Here is an 18891-nt window from a genome sequence, read left to right on the forward strand (position 1 = left end):
AGAAAAAGAAAATGCTCAAGAACTGCTATTCTGAAGAAAGCATTATTGTCTGGGCATGGTGGCTCATGAGTATAACCCCAGCACTTTGGGAGGCCAAAGTGGTAGATCACTTGAGGTCAGAAGTTTGAGACCTGCCTGGCTAAAACAGTGAAATCCCATCTCTACTAAAAATGCAAAAATTACCTGGGAGTGGCAGCACACGCCTGTAATCCCAGCTACTTGGGAGGCTGAGGCAAGAGAATCACTTAAACCTGAGAGGCAGAGGTTGAGGTGAGTTCGCTCTACTACACTCTAGCCTGAGCAACAGAGTGAGATTTTGTCTCAAAACAAGGTAGCAGAGGAAGACAGAAGAGTAGGAATGTTGCAATGTTATGAGGACTCAACCCACCATTGCTGGCTTTGAAGATGGGATAAGAAGCCACTAGCCAAGGAATGTGTGGCCTCTAGAAGCTGGAAAAGGCAAGGAAAATGGATTATTCCCTGGAGCACATATGTCCAACCTTTTAGGGATAATCCTGGGAAACTGGAAAGAAAACTGTCTTGGGCCACACATAAAATACACTAACACTAATGAGAGCTGATGAGCTTAAAAAAAGGTCCGTGCATAATTTTTGTGATATCCGCCACAACAGATAAGCAAGAAAGTCCTCGAGTTCAAAGGACTGGACACGACTGCAGGCCTAGAGCCTCCAAAAAGGAACACAGCTCTGCTGACACTTTGATTTTAATTCAGTGTGACCTGCATCAGTCTGATCTATAGATCTACAAGACCTACAGATTCATGTTATTAAGCCACTAAGTCTGTGGTGATTTGTGACAGCAACAGAAAACTAATACAACAGGATTACTATTATACAAATGGTGTACACAAACACTGGGAAACAGAAGAAAGCCCTGGGCCAACTTTCAGGTTGACTGGCTGGGTGACACCGTAATACCAGATAGGGAGTAGCTAGTAACTGTGAATATGGAAACCTGACTTGCCAAAGATGACTTGGAGCACCCAGCTGGAACAGGAAATTCTGTGCCCAGAAAGCTAACCATTCTCATATTTTGCCAGAACCCATTCCACCTTTTTGCTACAATCCCTGGAGGCCAGAAGCAGCAAAGAGGCAGAGGTAGGAGGAAAGCTGTCAAGTGGGGAGGAAACTAAAAGTTGACCAGTTTTAACCAATTAAAAGAGAGTGCATACACACACACACACACACACACGCACGCACGCACGTGTGCGCACACACCCACACGTACGGATTTGTTTTAGGCTTTGTTAGAAACCATATGTGTAAATGTGAGGGTTAAGTATTTCAAGCTGAAATGTAGTCTTTGACTTCCAGCAGTATGGTAGCCTAGACAACGTACTACAAAATACCTAGAAATGTTGAATAAAATATATAAATAAAACACCCTTTAAATGCTTAGCTGAGCTCATAAGAAGGTAAGTAAGGGAAATCCACTGGGGCCAGAAAGAAGATTAAAAACCTACAGGGTCACGAAGGCTCTTTTGGTTGTCTGAGGATTTTTTGTCAGTCTAATTGCTCAAAGGGCTTTTTAAAAAAAGGTAGAATTAATATATTATAAAATTAACCATTTTAAAGTATTTCATTCTATATATTCATAATATTGTTCAACCACCACCAAAGTTCCAAAATATTTTCATCATCCCAAAGAAAATCTCATACCCATTAATCAGGTACTCCCATTTTCCCCCCACATAGCTCCTGGCAGCCACTAATCCGCTTTCTGACTCTATTCTGGATATCTACTATAAAGGAAATCATGTAACCTTGACTTATTGCTACTGGCTTTTCTTTTCTTTTCTTAGAGATGGGGTCTTGCTATGTTGCCCAGGCTGGAGTGCTGTATCTATTCATAGGTACAATCATGGTTCAGCCTTTAACTCCTAGCTCAAGTGATCCTCCTGCTTCACTCTCCCAAGTAGCTATGACTATTAATGAGAGCCACCATGCCTGGCCATGGCTTCTTTACACTTTTCATGCTTTCAAGATTCACCCATCTTGCAGCATGTATCAATTCTTCATTCCTTTTCATAGCTGAGTATTTCACTGTGTATATATACCACATTTTATCTATTCAAAATGTTCTGGAATTAAATACAGGTGGTGGTTGTACAACATTGTGAATGTATTAAATACCACTAAACTGTACTTGAAATAATTTAATGTTGTATGAATTATATCTCAGTTAAAAATTTTAATCCTCACAACTGGATGAAGCAGCCACTATCATTCTCTTTATTTTACAGATGAGGAAGCAGATGCCAAAAGGTACAGCAATTTTCCTAAAGTCAGATTGTGACAGATTCAGTATTTGAACACAGGCAGTCTGACTAGAGAGTTCATGTTCTTACTATAATTAAAACTTTTTTTTTGAGATGGTGTCTCGCTCTTGTTGCCCAGGCTGGAGTACAGTGGCAGAATCTCGGCTCACTGCAACCTCTACCTCCCAGGTTCAAGTCATTCTCCTGCCTCAGCCTCCCAAGTAACTGGGATTACAGGCATGCGCCACCACACCCGGCTAATTTTGTATTTGTAGTAGAGACAGGGTTTCTCCATGTTGTCCAGGCTGGTCTTGAACTCCTGACCTCAGGTGATCCACCTACGCTGGCCTCCCAAAGTGCTGGGATTCCAGGTGTGAGCCACCATACCTGGCCCTGTGTGTCAATTTTTTAAATGAACTAGTCTGAAAACCCAGCATAGAGCCTGGGATAGCATACACCCTAAACTGTTAATGAATGTTTAAATGTATACCTCTACAGATAAAGTCTATATCCACAAGATAATGTATTCCAAATGCTAAAGGTAAATCTGGAACACAGCATTCTATACCTCAGGGACTTGCCATATTTGTCTCCTAGCCAAGCAAATACAAAGATGATTGCTTTTATAAGCAGCTGTTACCTGAAGCAAAATATTTGTTATACATGTGATTCTTACGCCAAACTGTATAAGCACAGAACTTTTCAGAATTTGAACTAAATATATCTTAACATATTCAATTTTTTTCCCAAGGACTGTCTGTTCACTTATACAAAATTAGAAGACAAAAATACCGAGAAGATAACCACATTGTACAATACTGTTGTGCCAGAGAGGCATAAAATAAATCCATTATTTTGAGTTCCACAGAATTCTAACCAGCTTTCTGAGTGGGAGTTCTCTCGCTGACAGCAATTACAATCTTAAAGAATTTATTTCCCAAGAGACACCCTTCTTTATATCTCACCCAAAACATTTTTAATTACAACATTCTATCTTCCCACCTCCGCAGCATTTAACCATTCAGTGTTGGGAGAGTAAGTGACTTCCTACACTATATTGGCATTTGAAACAGTGGAGTGCCTTCAGCTAAGAAATGAGGAGACGGGCAGGGTGGTTAAGGCATCTACCCAAAGCCAGAGTGGCAGAGGCAAGGTTTCTGACTCCTATTCCTACTGTTCATTGTTCTACTACATAAGTTCTCAACCTTTTTTCATCAAGACACACGTGACACTGCAATTTTCTCTTCCACTTATAAAAGTGTACACAACACATACACACCAGATCTGGGAAAATAAACAAGTAATTCTTAAGAGTGATTATATGGGGAAGGGGAGGGAATTAACAGTGGTTTCTATTTCTCATGTTATGCATCTCTGTATAATTTTATATAAAGAAGCATGTGTTAAACAATTTAGTTTTGAAGCGGGTAAGAGGCAAATATTTTTTGTAAGACATCAGAATACAAGAGATAATATAGTATAGTGATTCTCAAGCTATAGTCTAGAGATCCCTTAAAGTCCCCAAATGCTTTCTAGGAGGCTTTGTAGGATTAAAAATCTTTTTGTAAGTATCATTATGAAATAATAAAATGCTATTTGCCCTTCTCATTCTCATTCTCTCACCGTGTGTAGCAAAATTTTCCAAAGGCTACATAAATGTGTGATATTGCAACAGATGTCTGTTGCAATATCACACATTTCAGTTGCAACAGACTGAATTGAGAAGCAGATAAAAGGACCCGGCTATCTTCTATCAAGTCAAACAAAAGTTTGCAAAACTATGCATCAATGCCATTCATCTTACAATGTTTTAGAAAATATGGTTTAAAAAAATATAGGTTACACATGTTAACATGTAATAGATGTATTTTACCTTTTTTTGTTGTAGAGGTAAGAGAACATGGGGATTATAGGTATAAGCAACCACACCCAGTTAATGTATTTTTAATGAATTAACAAATATCTTGGCCAGGCTTGGTGGCTCATGCCTGTAATCCTAGCACTTTGGGAGGGTGAGGCAGGAAGATTGCTTGAAGCCAAGAGTTCAAGAGCACCTCAGCCAACAACATAGACCATATCTCTTCAAACAAACAAACAAACAAAAAGGCCAGGCAAGGTGGATTACACCTGTAATGCCACTTTGGGAGGCCAAGGTCGGTGGATTACTTGCCCAGGAGTTGGAGATCAGACTGAACAACATGGCAAAACATGTAGAAACCCAGTCTCTACAAAAAATAAAAAAATTAGTGGGGTGTGGTGGTGCATGCCTGTAATCCCAGCTGCTTGGGAAGCTGAGGTGAAAGAATGTCTTGAGCTCGGGTTGTCAGGGCTGCAGTGAGGCGAGATTAAGCCACTGCACTCCAGCCTGGGTGACAGTGAGAACCCTGTCTCAAAAAACAAAAACAAACCAAAAAAAAAAACTCGAGATTTCTGTTTTAATTTCTAACACAATAATATTGATAGTTAAAATCACATAAGCAAGACTCTGGGGTTTGCCATATATATATATATATATATATATATATGTTTTGTTTTTTTTCGAGGCTGAATTTTGCTCTTGCTGCCCGGGGCTGGAGTGCTGTGGCGTGTTCTCAGCTCAACACAACCTCTGCCTCCCGGATTCAAGTGATTCTCCTGCCTCAGCCTCCCAAGTAGCTTGGCAGCACATGCCTCCCAAAATTACAGGCCACACCTAAGTTTGTATTTATAGTACAGACGGGATTTCTCCATGTTGGTCAGGCTGGTCTTGAACTTCCACCTCAGGTGATCCGCCTGCCTCAGCCTCCGAAAGTGCTGGGATTACAGGTGTGAGCCACTGTGCCTGGCCTGCAGTAATTTTTAGGAGTGTGAATGGGTCCTGTGACCATAGTTTGAACACAGAACATTAACTACAAAAAAAAAAAATGTATAACTTCATTATGATTTACTATCAATTCTAATACTCCTTTCACCTAACTTATCATACCAGTGTCACAAAAACAGAACCTGACATAATCACACTACCTCTGAGTTGGCTACTGTCCGTTCCAGGAAAACTCTATAAAAGGTAAATACTGCTAGGAAAAATATATAATTTATTATCTATACATAATACATTATATAGGGTATTAATTATATCCTATAATTAATGTCTTAGAGATAATCATTTATTAGGGGTTTTTAATGACAGGATGTGATATTCTAATGCAAAGTATATATTTGGTCCTTAGCCTAAGCTCCTGGTACAGAGCTCCTGGTAAAATTCTTGTAATTTCCTGAATGATAGGAATGTCTTTTGTTATAATAGTGTCTTAGTCCCTGGTTCCTGACACAAGAGCATCTAAGATCCTTGGAATCTCCAGAGTACTAAGGGTGTCTTTTTGTACATAATGAGATGACTGGTGGCCCCTATCTTTTAGTGCATTAATTGCATCTTCAGCTGTAGCTAATATGTTCAGAACTTTATGCTTGAATTTGAACCTATCACTCAGCTTCAACAATGATAAATTCATAGCTATGCATTAAATATTCTAATTGTACATTTTTAATTGATCAAAGCAAAGCATGCACATCGTTTAAAAAATTGCTTTGTATAAATGACAAAATGCAGCAGTTTTTGCCCCACTCCTCTCTACTTTATCCAATCTTCCTCCACAGACAATTAAATTCTTCTGTTTTGAAATTTACACATCGCCATATAATAATATGCTAATATCTTTTTATTAACCATTTTACACATTAATCAGTCATCTACATTCTCTTATGGGGAATGAGAATTCAGCTCTCTTACACCACATTCCCTCTTTTTGGTTGTTTTGAGACAGGGTCTCACTCTGTTACCCAGGCTGGAGTACAGTGGCTTGATCTCAGCTCACTGCAACCTCCATCTCTGAGGATCAAGCAATCCTCCCATCTGAGCCTCCCAGGTAGCTGTAACCACAGATTCAAGCCACCATGCCCTAATTTTTGTATTTTCTTTTGTAGAAACAGCGTTTCACCATGTTGCCCAGGCTGGTCTCAAATCCCTGTCTTTATTCTCTCTATCCTTCTAATAATTAAGATTTTTGCTTAAATCAATAATTGGTGTTCCCATGATTATTATGCATTAACTTTTATTTTTTTGTTTTCATTTTATTTTTTAGTAGAGACAGGGTTTTACTATGTTGGTGAAGATGGTCTCAAACTCCTGGCCTCAAGTGATCCACCTGCCTTGGACTCCTACTGCTGGGATTATAGGTGTGAGCCACTGCGCCTGGCCAATCGTGCAGTAACTTTTAAATTGTAGTAATTTTATTTCTAGGTTTTTTTTTTTGAGACAGAGTCTCATTCTGTTACCTAGGCTGGAGTGCAAGTGATACAATCTCGGCTCGCTGCAACCTTGGCTTCCAAGACTTAAGTGATTTTCCAGCCTCAGAATCCTGAGTAGCTGAGACTACAGATGAGAGCCACCATGCCCAGGTAAAATTTTTTGTACTTTTTGTAGAAACAGGGTTTTGCCATGTTGCCCAGGATGGTCTCAAACTCCTGAGCTCAAAGGGATCCACCTGCCTTGGCTTCCTAAAGCGCTGGGATTATAGGTGTGAGCCACCACACCCAGCCCATTTCTATATATTCTATTTGGTTAATTTTCAAATCTGTTTGGCAATCTGAGTTTCTTATTTTTAACAAATATTTTCTAGCCTTTATATTCTTATACATATTAAATAACTTTAGATTGTAAATAAAAATTTCGTTTTCTGATTCCATGCAGGATTGTTGCTCCTGTCTACAGTTCTAGTTCATAGTCACTTATTTCTCTGTGAGTTTAGTTTAGACTGAGCTGCTTATTTTTGTTAGAATTTTATTTTTTGCCGGAAGCAGCGGCATGCCTGTAATCCTAGTAATTTGTGAGGCCAAGGTAGGAGGATGGAGTTCAAGACCAGCCTGGGCATTATAGTGGGATCCTGTCTCTACAAAAATAAAAGTAAGCAGGGTACAGTGGCACATGCCTGTCGTCTTAGCTACTCAGGAGGCTAAGGCAGGAAGGCTGCTTGAGCCCAGGAACTCGAGGTTACAGTGGGCTATAATTGCGCCAATGGACTCTAGCCTGCGTCAGTGAGACCCTGTCTCAAAAAAAATTTTTTTTTAATTTTGGACACTGTATTAGACCTAATGAAGATGTGGGCTTCTGGAAAACTCAGTGTTGCTTTCTGCTAGTTACTTCTGGCTCTACCAACTGGGGATCCCTCTAAGTTAAATTGCTGGCTTTATTAACTTATTATTTAGTTTTCAAATCATGGATGTAGTGAGAATTCACACTTAACTTAAGGCTTGTGGTTTCAAAATCTCAGTAGTGATCTCCCCCTTTCAACTCTGTGCCAAGGATGGAGATAACTGATTTTCTTGGAGAGGAGCAAGATTACTTTTCACTCACCTTTATAACATATTCCTTTGGGATTCAAAGTTTACTGGAAAGTCCCCTACTAGACTTTCACCTTGGACAGACTAGACTTTTTCTTTTCCTCCCTGCATCTCTGAAAGTCACAAATCTAAAACTCATGTTTCCCGGTCAAGCAATTGATGCAGGGCAAAAACTGCTCTCCTCTAGGTCTTGCCTTCACTCATTCTGAGAATGCCCTACATTCTTGTCTTTTTATGAATGCTTTTGAGATGTTGTTTAAATATTTTATACAGGCTTTTAAAAAATTATGATAGAAGCAAGTTTTCAGGTTAGATTGGCTCTTCAGAAACAGAAATCCCATTTTGAATACTTTACAGTGGACTACTGCTAGCCTTAGCAAATAATTAAAACATTTGTGGATTTACTTAGTTATTTGCTGTTTATTCTATTTTGCTCTTATTCATGGTAAAATTTTATAAGGGCAGGTTGGTCACAGACTCATGTTTTGAATCTATTACCCCACAGCATCTAATAACACTCTTATCGGTTTCCCTAGATACTTAATGAGCGAGCTAAGAAATATATTGCTAACTTAATCTCTCTGCTTCCAAAAAAACTTTATGAAATTTAGTAGAGTAACAAATACTAACCGAAAGCAAATAAAAACAAACATAAAATAGGTGTCATTTGGCCAGGAGCAGGGGCTCATGCCTGTAATCCCAGCACTTTGGGAGGCCGAAGCGGGAGGATCACCTGAGGTTGGGAGTTATAGACCTGCCTGACCAACATGGAGAAACCCTGTCTCTATTAAAAATATAAAATTAGCCAGGAGTGGTGGTGCATGCCTGTAATCCCAACTACTCCGGAGGCTGAGGCAGGAGAATCACTTGAACCCGGGGGGCAGAGGTTGCGGTGAGCCAAGATTACACCATTGCATTCCAGCCTGGGCCACAAGAGTGAAACTCTGTCTCAAAAAAAAAAAAAAAATAGCTGTCATTTTATACTGGATATGAAAATTAGGAAAATGGGGCCGGGCGCGGTGGCTCACACCAATAATCCCAGCACTTTGGGAGGCCGAGGTGGGTGGATCACGAGGTCAAGAGATCGAGACCATTCTGGTCAACATGGTGAAACCCTGTCTCTACTAAAAATACAAAAAAGTAGCTGGGCATGGTAGCGCGTGCCTGTAATCCCAGCTACTTGGGAGGCTGAGGCAGGAGAATTGCCTGAACCCAGGAGGCGGAGGTTGCGGTGAGCCATTACACTCTAGCCTGAGGAACAAGAGCAAAACTCCGTCTCAAAAAAAAAAGAAAAGAAAGAAAAAAAAAAAAGAAAATTAAGAAAATGACAAAATTAGGGAGGGAAAACCCCAGAAATTTGAAGTTACGACCACCATACACAAGTATCTGATTTTAAAAAAAAGACAAAAATTCTTTTAGGGGGACTGCCAAAGTAGCCTCAAGAGCTTTCAACCTGAAAGATTGGAACAGAAATACAAACAGTGCCTTAGCAAAATACATCTGATTTGAAACAGGAAGGCCTTGAGTAAGTTTGAGTGGTGACTAGAAAAACAGAGAAGAGATACCTCTCAGAAGAACTGATAAACAGAAAATCAATAGGATTTGCTGATTCATTGGATATTGATTGTAAGGGAGAAGGGAGAGTCACAGGAGTGAAGATATCATTGACAGAAATAACAAAGTCAAAAGAGGTACATAGTTTTAGGAAATTACTAATTAAATCTCAGAAGTAGTGAATTTGAGATAATGATGAATTAATTACTGTTTCTTCTGGGTTCAAATGGCATTGTGTGTCCTGTACAGAAAATGCTACTACAAAGAAATTACCACACCGTATTGTATTTAGTTGTTGAGATTTTTTTTTTCCTTATTAGACTATAGGCACTTCAAAGGAAGGAACCTAACAATGAATTAATTAATGATCTCATAGGCAAAAAAAATGTTTTAGGCATTTGGCAATAGGAGATTGCAGCCCAGAGACAGAATTTAGCTAGATATAAAAATGGCAAGCAAAGTCACTCTATTAGTCTGTTTTATGTTGCTCTAAAGGAATGCCCAAGACTAGGTCATTTATAAAGAAAAAAGTTCGGTGGCTCAAGCCTGTAATCCCAGCAGTTTGGGAGGCCGAGGCGGGTGGATCACAAGGTCAAGAGATCGAGACCATCCTGGTCAACATAGTGAAACCACGTCTCTACTAAAAATACAAAATTACAGGCACGGTGGCATGTGCCTGTAATCCCAGCTACTCAGGAGGCTGAGTCAGGAGAATTGCCTGAACCCAGGAGGCGGAGGTTGCGGTGAGCCAAGATCGCGCCATTGCACTCCAACCTGGGTAACAAGAGCAAAATTCCATCTCAAAAGAAAAAGAAAGAAAAAAAGTTTTATTTTTGGCTTATGGTTATACTGATTGTAAAAGAAGCAAAGTGCTGGCATCTTCTTCTGGTGAGGGCCTCAGGTGGTTTACAATCATGGTGAAAGAGGAACAGGTATGTCATATGGTAAGGCAGGGGGGCACCAGGCTCTTTTAAATAACCAGCTCTCCCAAGAACTCACAGTGAGAACTCACTCATCACAAAGGGGATGGCATGAAGCCATTTATGAGGGATCTGTCCCCATGATCCAAACACCTCCCACTAGGCCTCATTACCAACACTGGGAGTCACATTTCAACATGAGATTTGGAGGGGACAAACATCCAAACTATATCAGTCATATAAACATTTTTTAGCCTAAGTTCCTGGGGATTTAGGGGTTCCTCTTTTTTGTGAACAATTCCACAAGTGACACTTGGATTTCTTTCTTTTTCTTTCTCTCTCTCTCCCTCTCCTCCCCTCCTCTTTCTTTTTTTCCTTCTCTCTCTTTCTCTTTTTCTTCATTTTTAGAGACAAGGTCTCACTACCTTGCCCAGGCTGGTCTTGAACTCCTGGTCTCAAGTGATCCACCCACCTCAGCCTTCCAAAGTGCTAGGATTATAGCTGTGAGCCACCGCGCCCAGCCTGGCACCTGGATTTCTTAAGAATGCATCATCATCTACATTTGGGGCTACATACTAAAAACAGATGGTTTATTCATTCTGGTCTATATCTCTCCTGTAAAAGGTCAATAAGTATCTAAAATATACTTTTTAATTTGGCCAATACAATTCACACAAGGTTTGGGCTTTTACAGAGTAAGAATGAAACACTGGGCAAATCTGGTCAAGATTTGGTTCCTCCCAGCATGTGTAATCTTATGGGAATAATAGATAGGAACATACATAAATACAGAAGCAGATTTTCATGCCTTTTAAGCATAAAACAAGGATGTTTAGGTTGGTATACTAATCAAATCACCAGATGTGACTGTTTCTAAAATGTTGATTTATCCTAGCAGGACGACGAAAATAGTGGGAGTGGGGGGAGGGGCAGGTAGAAAATACTAGTCCAAAAACAGTTTTCAGAGGAGTCTAGAAGTGGCTGAGTCACAGCAGCAGTGGCACTGAAATGAGTGTACAGCATCTCCTGATTTAGAACACTGCATTATAGAATCGAAAGATTATCTTAAAGCCAGGCACGGTGGCTCACACATGTAATCCCAACACTTGAAGTCAGGAGTTTGAGACCATTCTGGCCAACATGGTGAAATCCCATCTCTCCTAAAAATACAAAAATGAGCTGGGCATGGTGGCAGATGCCTGTAATCCCAGGTACTCGGGAGGATGAGGCAGGAGAATCACTTGAACCTGGGAGACAGAGGTTGTAGTAAACCGAGATTGTGTCACTGCACTCCAGCCTGGGCGACAGAGGGAGACTCAGTCTCAAAAAGAAAAGAAAAGAAAATTATGGAAAGCACCTAATATCATATCAGGCTCATGGTCAGCACTCAACAATTGTTGGTTTCTACATGTCCTTTATAGCTATAGCATCTGTTAGTACTAGGAGTCAGTGTTAATTTTAGGGCCCTTAAAGTGAGTAATGGTTTCTCAAGTTCCTTCCAAAAGAGCAACTGCTATTTAGTAAAAAAAATAAAGACCAACTGCTCTTTCAGAAGGAGCTTCAGAAAGGTAGAAGAGTCCACAGTATAGAATACTTACAAAAAAGTAGAATCAAATAAGAATGCAAAAACATGGCCGGGCGTGGTGACTCACGCCTATAATCCCAGCACTTTGGGAGGCCGAGGAGGGTGGATCACGATGTCAAGAGATCGAGACCATCCTGTCAACATGGTGAAACCCTGTCTCTACTAAAAATACAAAAATTAGCTGGGCATGGTGACGCGCGCCTGTAGTCCCAGCTACTCGGGTGGCTGAGGCAGGAGAATTGCTTGAACCCAGGGGGCGGAGGTTGCGGTGAGCCGAGATCGTGCCATTGCACTCCAGCCTGGGTAACAAGAGTGAAACTCCGTCTCAAAAAAAAAAAATGCAAAAACAGTCAGTAGACATATAGAGCACTCTTGACATAAATAACTCCATCTTAGAAAAAGATTCCAGCTGACATTTCAAAAAGCACTTTGACAACAGGGACCAGATGCTTTTCCAGATAAAGACACAATGCATGCTCTTCCACTATCAGTCCTCATCAGAAGAGTCTGTGACCATAAAAAGAAGAGGACTTAAAAAGCTCAAAATGGTCTCTTAACAGACACTGTCTTGCTGTCACTTGTAATAAACATCTGATATCTCTCTCCGAAGGCTCTGCCCACATCAAAGATTCTTTCTTATAAGACCAACACACTGCCATAACAAGACTAGACCAGGATACTCCTTTTGTCTACTTGTCTATACCACTTTCTCTGGACTGGTTCATTAACCCTTTTTCCTAGCTCTTTTCTCTTGATGTTCAATGTTACTTTGTTGCAGAATGTTTAATCTATAATATTTATGTATTAAATATACTATAATGTATACTTTTTTTTTTTTTTTGAGACGCAGTTTCGCTCTTGTTATCCAGGCTGGAGTGCAATGGCGCAATCTCGGCTCACTGCAACCTCCACCTCCTGGCTTCAGGCAATTCTCCTGCCTCAGCCTCCTGAGTAGCTGGGATTACAGGCATGCGCCACTGTGCCCAGCTAATTTTTTGTATTTTTAGTAGAGACGGGGTTTCACCATGTTGACCAGGATGGTCTTGATCTCTTTACCTCGTGATTCACCCACCTCGGCCTCCCAAAGTGCTGGGGTTACAGGCGTGAGCCACTGCGCCCAGCCTATTATGTATACTTAATACATAAATATTATAGATTAAACATATACTTAATACATATTATAGATTAAACATTCTGCAACAATATTGTTGATTTACAATATTGACTACCTAGTGAATGAGAAGTACAAAAAAATATTGCCTCCTTGAGAACTCCATGTAACTTGTGACTTTTGTAATTGAAATAACACAGTAAAAGTCTGACATTGTGAAAAGACACAAACACGTGTGTATCTGGTTATCCCTGACCTTACAACATTCACAATAGTAGATTAAGCTGTTAGGAAGTCAGAGTTGACCTTTGAAAGAGTAGTTCCAGTGGTCAAAGTAGGATGAGGAGAGGCAGTACATGCAGAATATTCTTCAAATAAGCTTAGCTTTTAGAGGGAAAGAGAACAGGCAGAAGCTGAAAAAGCTGCCAGATTGCAGATCAGATTGGTATAGTTTTTTTTAGAAAGCGTCTTGCTCTGAGGACCAGGTGCGGTGGCTCAAGCCTGTAATCCCAGCACTTTGGGAGGCCGAGGCGGGTGGATCACGAGGTCAAGAGATCGAGACCATCCTGGTCAACATGGTGAAACCCCGTCTCTACTAAAAATACAAAAAATTAGCTGGGCATGGTGGCGCTTGCCTGTAATCCCAGCTACTCAGGAGGCTGAGTCAGGAGAATTGCCTGAACCCAGGAGGCGGAGGTTGCGGTGAGCCGAGATCGCGCCATTGCACTCCAGCCTGGGTAACAAGAGCAAAACTCCGTCTCAAAAAAAAAAAAAAAGAAAGCAAGCATCTTGCTCTGTTGCCCAGGCTGAAATACCGTGGCACAATCATAGCTCACTGCAGCCTCAAATTTTTGGCCTCCTGCCTCAATCTCCTCAATAATTGGGACTACAGGCCTGTGCCATCATGTCTAACTAGGTTTTTCTTTTTTGTGGTGGGGAGAAATGTGGGTCTCACTATGTTTCCCAGGCTGGGGTTTTCTAAAGGGCAGGTACTGTGTCTACATGGCAATAAGTCCAGTGTGATGGTAAGTGCATGAGCTAGAGAGTCAAAGAATTGGGCCTAATTTTCTTTTCTCATACCAACTGGTAAAAAGTACTCTAAACTAGTCTTCATATACATTTGTAACCATAGGTGGCCTGGGTCCTGGGTCACAGAGCAATGACAGGTAGAGGTGGGAAGATAAAGGTAAAATATTTCATAATTTCTTTCTTTTTTTTTTGAGATGGAATCTCACTGTGTGGCCGAGGCTGGAGTGCAGTGGTTCGATCTCAGCTCACTGCAGCCTCCACTTCCTAAGGTTCAAGCAATTCTTGTACCTCAGCCTCCTGAGTAACTGGGCCAGGCATGAGCCACCACGCCTGGCTAATTTTTGTGTTTTTAGTAGAGGTGCGGTCTCCCCATGTTGGCCAGGTTGGTCTTGAACTCCTGACCTGAGGCGGTCCACCTGCCTCAGACTCCCAAAGTGCTGGAATTACAGGCAAGAGCCACCATGCCTGGCCTTTCATAATTTATTTGAATTTTTTAAGAGTCAGCATTTATTCAATGATATGTAATTCTTTTTAAAATATAAATTATGCAAATAAAACATCTAAATAAACAAAAGTGAGAGAAGAAGCCCCCCTACACAAGAAAATTAGCGTTTAATCAATAGCATTACAATTCCAAAGTCTATTTCAGTGTCTAAAATACTCTGGGCAATTTCAACAGCAGCATTTTTCAAATTCTAGACCAAGAAAATCTCTTTTATTTACACATGTACATTTCCACAGATAAAATCTACCTTTCAAAGTGAATCTAATAAAACCAAAATATAAAATTATAAATCTGGCCGGGCGTGGTGGCTCAAGCCTGTAATCCCAGCACCTTGGGAGGCCGAGGTGGGCGGATCACGAGGTCAAGAGATGGAGACCAGCCTGGCCAACATGGTGAATCCCCGTCTCTACTAAAAATACAAAAAAATTAGCTGGGTATGGTGGCATGCGTCTGTAATCCCAGCTACTCAGGAGGCTGAGGCAGGAGAATTGCTTGAACCTGGGAGGTGGAGGTTGCAGTGGGCCGAGATTGTGCCACTGCACTCCAGCCTGGCAACTGGCGACAGAGTGAGACTCTGTCTCAAAAAAAAAAAAATTATAAATCTAATTATACTTGAATTTTGAGAATACTTTATATATAAGGCCACTGACGTACATAAAATAATTATCAATTGAAAAACAACATTTTCCTGAAGCAATATAAATCTGGTTTTGAGCTATTCCAGATTATCTGCAATTATCCCAGGGTATGCCATAAAACACTCAAAGCTACTAATTTAATCATTAAAACATGCCTGTAGGGTCGGACATAGTGGCTCACACCTATAATTCCAGCGTTTTGGGAGACAGAAATTAGCTGGACATGGTGCGTGCCTGTAATTACAGCTACTTGGAAGGCTGAGACAGGAGAATCACTTGAACGAGGGAGGCAGAGGTTGCAGTGAGCCGACAACCTGCCACTGCACTCCAGCCTGGCAATGGAGCAAGACTCCCTCTCAAAAAAAAAAAGTAAATCAACAAATTCAACAGCTAGCCAGAGTGAAAGTTTCACACCACTTGATCCCCTGAAACGTATTTGCCTCTTTGTTCCCTCCACTCCAGACACACAGGCCTCCATGCCCATCTTAAATCAAGTCACACAAGCATCCATCTTGGCCTTCACACTGGCTGAAAGGCTCTTCTGGCTGAACTGAATGAACCAGGTTTCCTGAATTAGGCATTTTGATGAAATACTGTGCCACTTAATTCTCTAAACTCTGTGAGGCAGGTATCACTTCCCCCATTTTGCAGATTAGGAAAGTGAGGTTTACAGGGCATCTAGCTAACAAATGATGGAGTTAGGGTTCAATCCAGATACAGAACATGAGCTCTCAGTGAAGTTTCTGGAGGATAAACAGGATTCAGTGATGTTCCTCTGAAGTCACAGTGATTTAAACAGCTAAAGGTGTGTGCTAATAACTGGTGAAGGATATGAGAAAAGGCAGACAGATAAAAGAACCAAAAGAGGAATCACCCAAGCCAAAAGTGGAAAGTTTCAAGGAAAAGAGGGGAGGGGAGAAGTGGAACCTAGACACCAGAAGCCCAAGAATCAAGTAAATACCTCATGGCAAACCACACTTGTAGTAGACGGGAACCCAGATCTTGATTTACAAAGAAAGAAAAAAGGCCGGGCCCGGTGGCTCACGCCTATAATCCCAGCCCTTTGAGAGGCTGAGGCGGGCAATCACAAGGTCATGAGATCGAGACCATCCTGGCTAGTAAGGCGAAACACGTCTCTACTAAAAACACAAAAAATTAACTGGGCATGAGGGCCTCTGTAGTCCCAGATTCTCTGGAGGCTGAGGCTGGAGAATCTCTTGAACTCCGGACAGGCTGTAGGAGAGCCTGTGATTAAGCAACCCGCCTTCACACCTACGTTCTCCTCCAGGCCAGTGAGGCAAAGTGAGTATGCGGGGAAGGTAGGCTGACCTTAAACTTCTCAAAAGCAAAGACGCGGACCCGAAGTGGGCATGTGTGACCACAGCTCTCTACCCCAATCTCTAGGAAACCAGGAGGCGGCGAAGTCTCGGCCCTCACCCCGAAATCTTCCAACAACTTTCCGCCTATGGCCCATTCCTCTCTGCCCCACAGTCGTAACAGAGGACCCAACCCATACTACCTCCCTCTCAGACCCATCCCCCAGGCGTATCCCGGGACTGGCCCCAGAGAAGCCTCACACCCAGCTGCGGCCCGGGCGTGAAGACCCCGTCTCACCACGGCTCCGGCCACAGCGTGGACCAGGCTTTCGTAGGACAGCACGGAGGCCATTGGTGCGGCTCCTCCAAGACCCACCCACAGTTTTCCCACAGATGCCGCAACCAGCGGAGTTAGGAAACCAGCGCTGGAGCCCGGAGCGTGAGCGTCGAAATCCCCACCCTCTCAGACCCGCCCGCCTCAAGAACCGCTTCCGGGTCGCGGGGCGGGAAAGAAGGTGGGGCTAAAAACGCCTCTGAGCGCTGATTGGCCCCTGAAGGCGCAGAGTGGAACAGCTAGGTGCTCGCGTGGGCCAGGCTCCAGGGCGCAGGACAGCAAGAGCCGAGGTACCTCGCTCCCGTGTCCAACGACGTTCCTTCGCGTTCCAGGGTCCTGACCAGTCCCACCACCTCAGAAATCGTGTGTGTGTATCGCTGGGATTGCAGGCGCACGACCGCGCAACCCCACACCCGGTTTGTTTTTTTTTTTAAAGTAGAGACGGGTTTTCACCACCTTGGCTAGACTGGTCTTGGACTCCTCACCTCGTGATCCACCTGCCTTGGCCTCCCAAAGTGCTGGGATTACAGGAGTAAGCCACCGTCCCCGGCCCATCTCAGAAATCCTAATGGCCCTCTTTTACTCTAGTGACAAAGATGGGGGGACTCAATATGACTCCAACCTTCGTGTTTCTCTGCGAGTGAGCCCTTTTCTATTCTGAAAGTCATTTTGGCCAAGAGGGAAAAATCTCAATTGTGGACGTGTAAGGTTCTCCCTCCCGAAAAGCCTTTAAGTGTGGTGGGAAGAGACGTTAAGCATCAGGAACCCAAGATACCAGACGCGAGTGGGAGCCAATCTCCTAGCTGGCAACTATGGAAGTCATTTAACCTCTTGGGTTTCCTCCTTTGTGAAATGACAATGTTAGTACCAACAATCTCCGTTTGCTGTGAGGATTACGAAAGCCAATTTATGTAGCTGTACTTCATAAAATACTGAAGGAAAAAATTTTCTTTCCATGTTGTAAAGTGAGTAACAAAATTACATAGAACTAAAGTCGCCGCATTCAACTTTAACCTGTCCTAATATTGAGATTTTGCTTCAGGATGCTCCTCAGGGACTCCAGATTCCATTCTTTCCTGACCACTTGTCTCTATCATGTTTCCTTGTAGAATACCCTCGCAATAACTTCTGAGTGCTGACTACATGTCAGGATCAGTGCTTTATGCCCAACATCACACTTAATCCCTGAGAGAGGGTCCTAACAAAGTTTAACCTGGTTGTTTTCACAAAATTTGCAGAAGATACTGCTTCTGGGAACATTCCCATCATGCCTTAGAGTCATTACATGAAAGTGCAGGACCAAAAATTAAGATACGATTTTGGGCTAGGAGCAGCCGCTCAGGCCTGTAATCGTAGCACTTTGGGAGGCCCAGGGGGGCCGATCACTTGTGGTCAGAAGTTTGAGACCAGCCACCATGCCAGGCTAATTTTTGTATTTTTAGTTGAGACGGGTTATCTCATGTTGGTCAGGCTGGCAAAATCCCGTTCTCAACTAAAAATAGAAAAAATTAGCCGGACATGTAGAAATCCCAGCTGCTAGGGAGGCTGAGGCAGGATAATCGCTTGAACCCAGGAGGCAGAGGTTGCAGTAAGCCGAGATTGTGCCTGCACTCCAGCCTGGGACAGAGCGAGACGACGACTCCAAAAAAAAAAAAAGATAATCATTTTGTCACAGGGATATAGACAGAAACTAATAGGTTGCAAAACTTGAGAACTCAGTTCTCATTGACTCCTGACCAAAGTGGGAACTTGCTATTAAGAATATATTGGATTATGCATCATAGTTAAGAAAACATTAGAATACTTTCTTTTGATGTTTTTTCTATCTTAGCTACAAAAACATTTTGATCAGCTTTTTTTTTTTTTTTTTTTTAACCTGAGACAGGGTTTCTATGCATTGTCCAGGCTGGTCTTAAATCGCTGGGGCCGGGCGCAGTAGCTCACGCCTGTAATCCCAGCACTTTGGGAGGCCGAGGCGGGTGAATCACGAGGTCAAGAGATCAAGACCATCCTGGTCAACATGGTGAAACCCTGTCTCTACTAAAAATACAAAAAATTAGCTGGGCATGGTGGTGCGTGCCTGTAATCCCAGCTACTCAGGAGGCTGAGGCAGGAGAATTGCCTGAACCCAGGAGGCGGAAGTTGCAGTGAGCCAAGATCGTGCCATTGCACTCCAGCCTGGGAAACAAGAGCAAAACTCCGTCTCAAAAAAAAAAAACCGCTGGGCTCAAGCAATCCACCT

At 42.3% G+C, this 18891-nt stretch overlaps 1 protein-coding gene across 2 annotated transcripts in view; it reads right to left on the bottom strand.

Annotated features, from left to right (window-relative positions):
* SLC25A17 (solute carrier family 25 member 17) overlaps positions 1–16795 on the bottom strand; it is an 85918-nt gene extending 69123 nt beyond the window's left edge. For both annotated transcript variants that reach the window (XR_013521188.1, XM_035266467.2), the window contains exon 1: positions 16614–16795. Coding sequence is in view for 1 of the 2 variants with exons in the window: in XM_035266467.2 (XP_035122358.1) it covers positions 16614–16667 (54 nt within the window). In the remaining variant the exon portion in view is untranslated. The remainder of the gene's footprint in view (positions 1–16613) is intronic.
* Positions 16796–18891: the final 2096 nt, after the last annotated feature.

Source organism: Callithrix jacchus, chromosome 1, assembly GCF_049354715.1.
Source record: "Callithrix jacchus isolate 240 chromosome 1, calJac240_pri, whole genome shotgun sequence".
Taxonomy (NCBI): domain Eukaryota; kingdom Metazoa; phylum Chordata; class Mammalia; order Primates; family Cebidae; genus Callithrix; species Callithrix jacchus.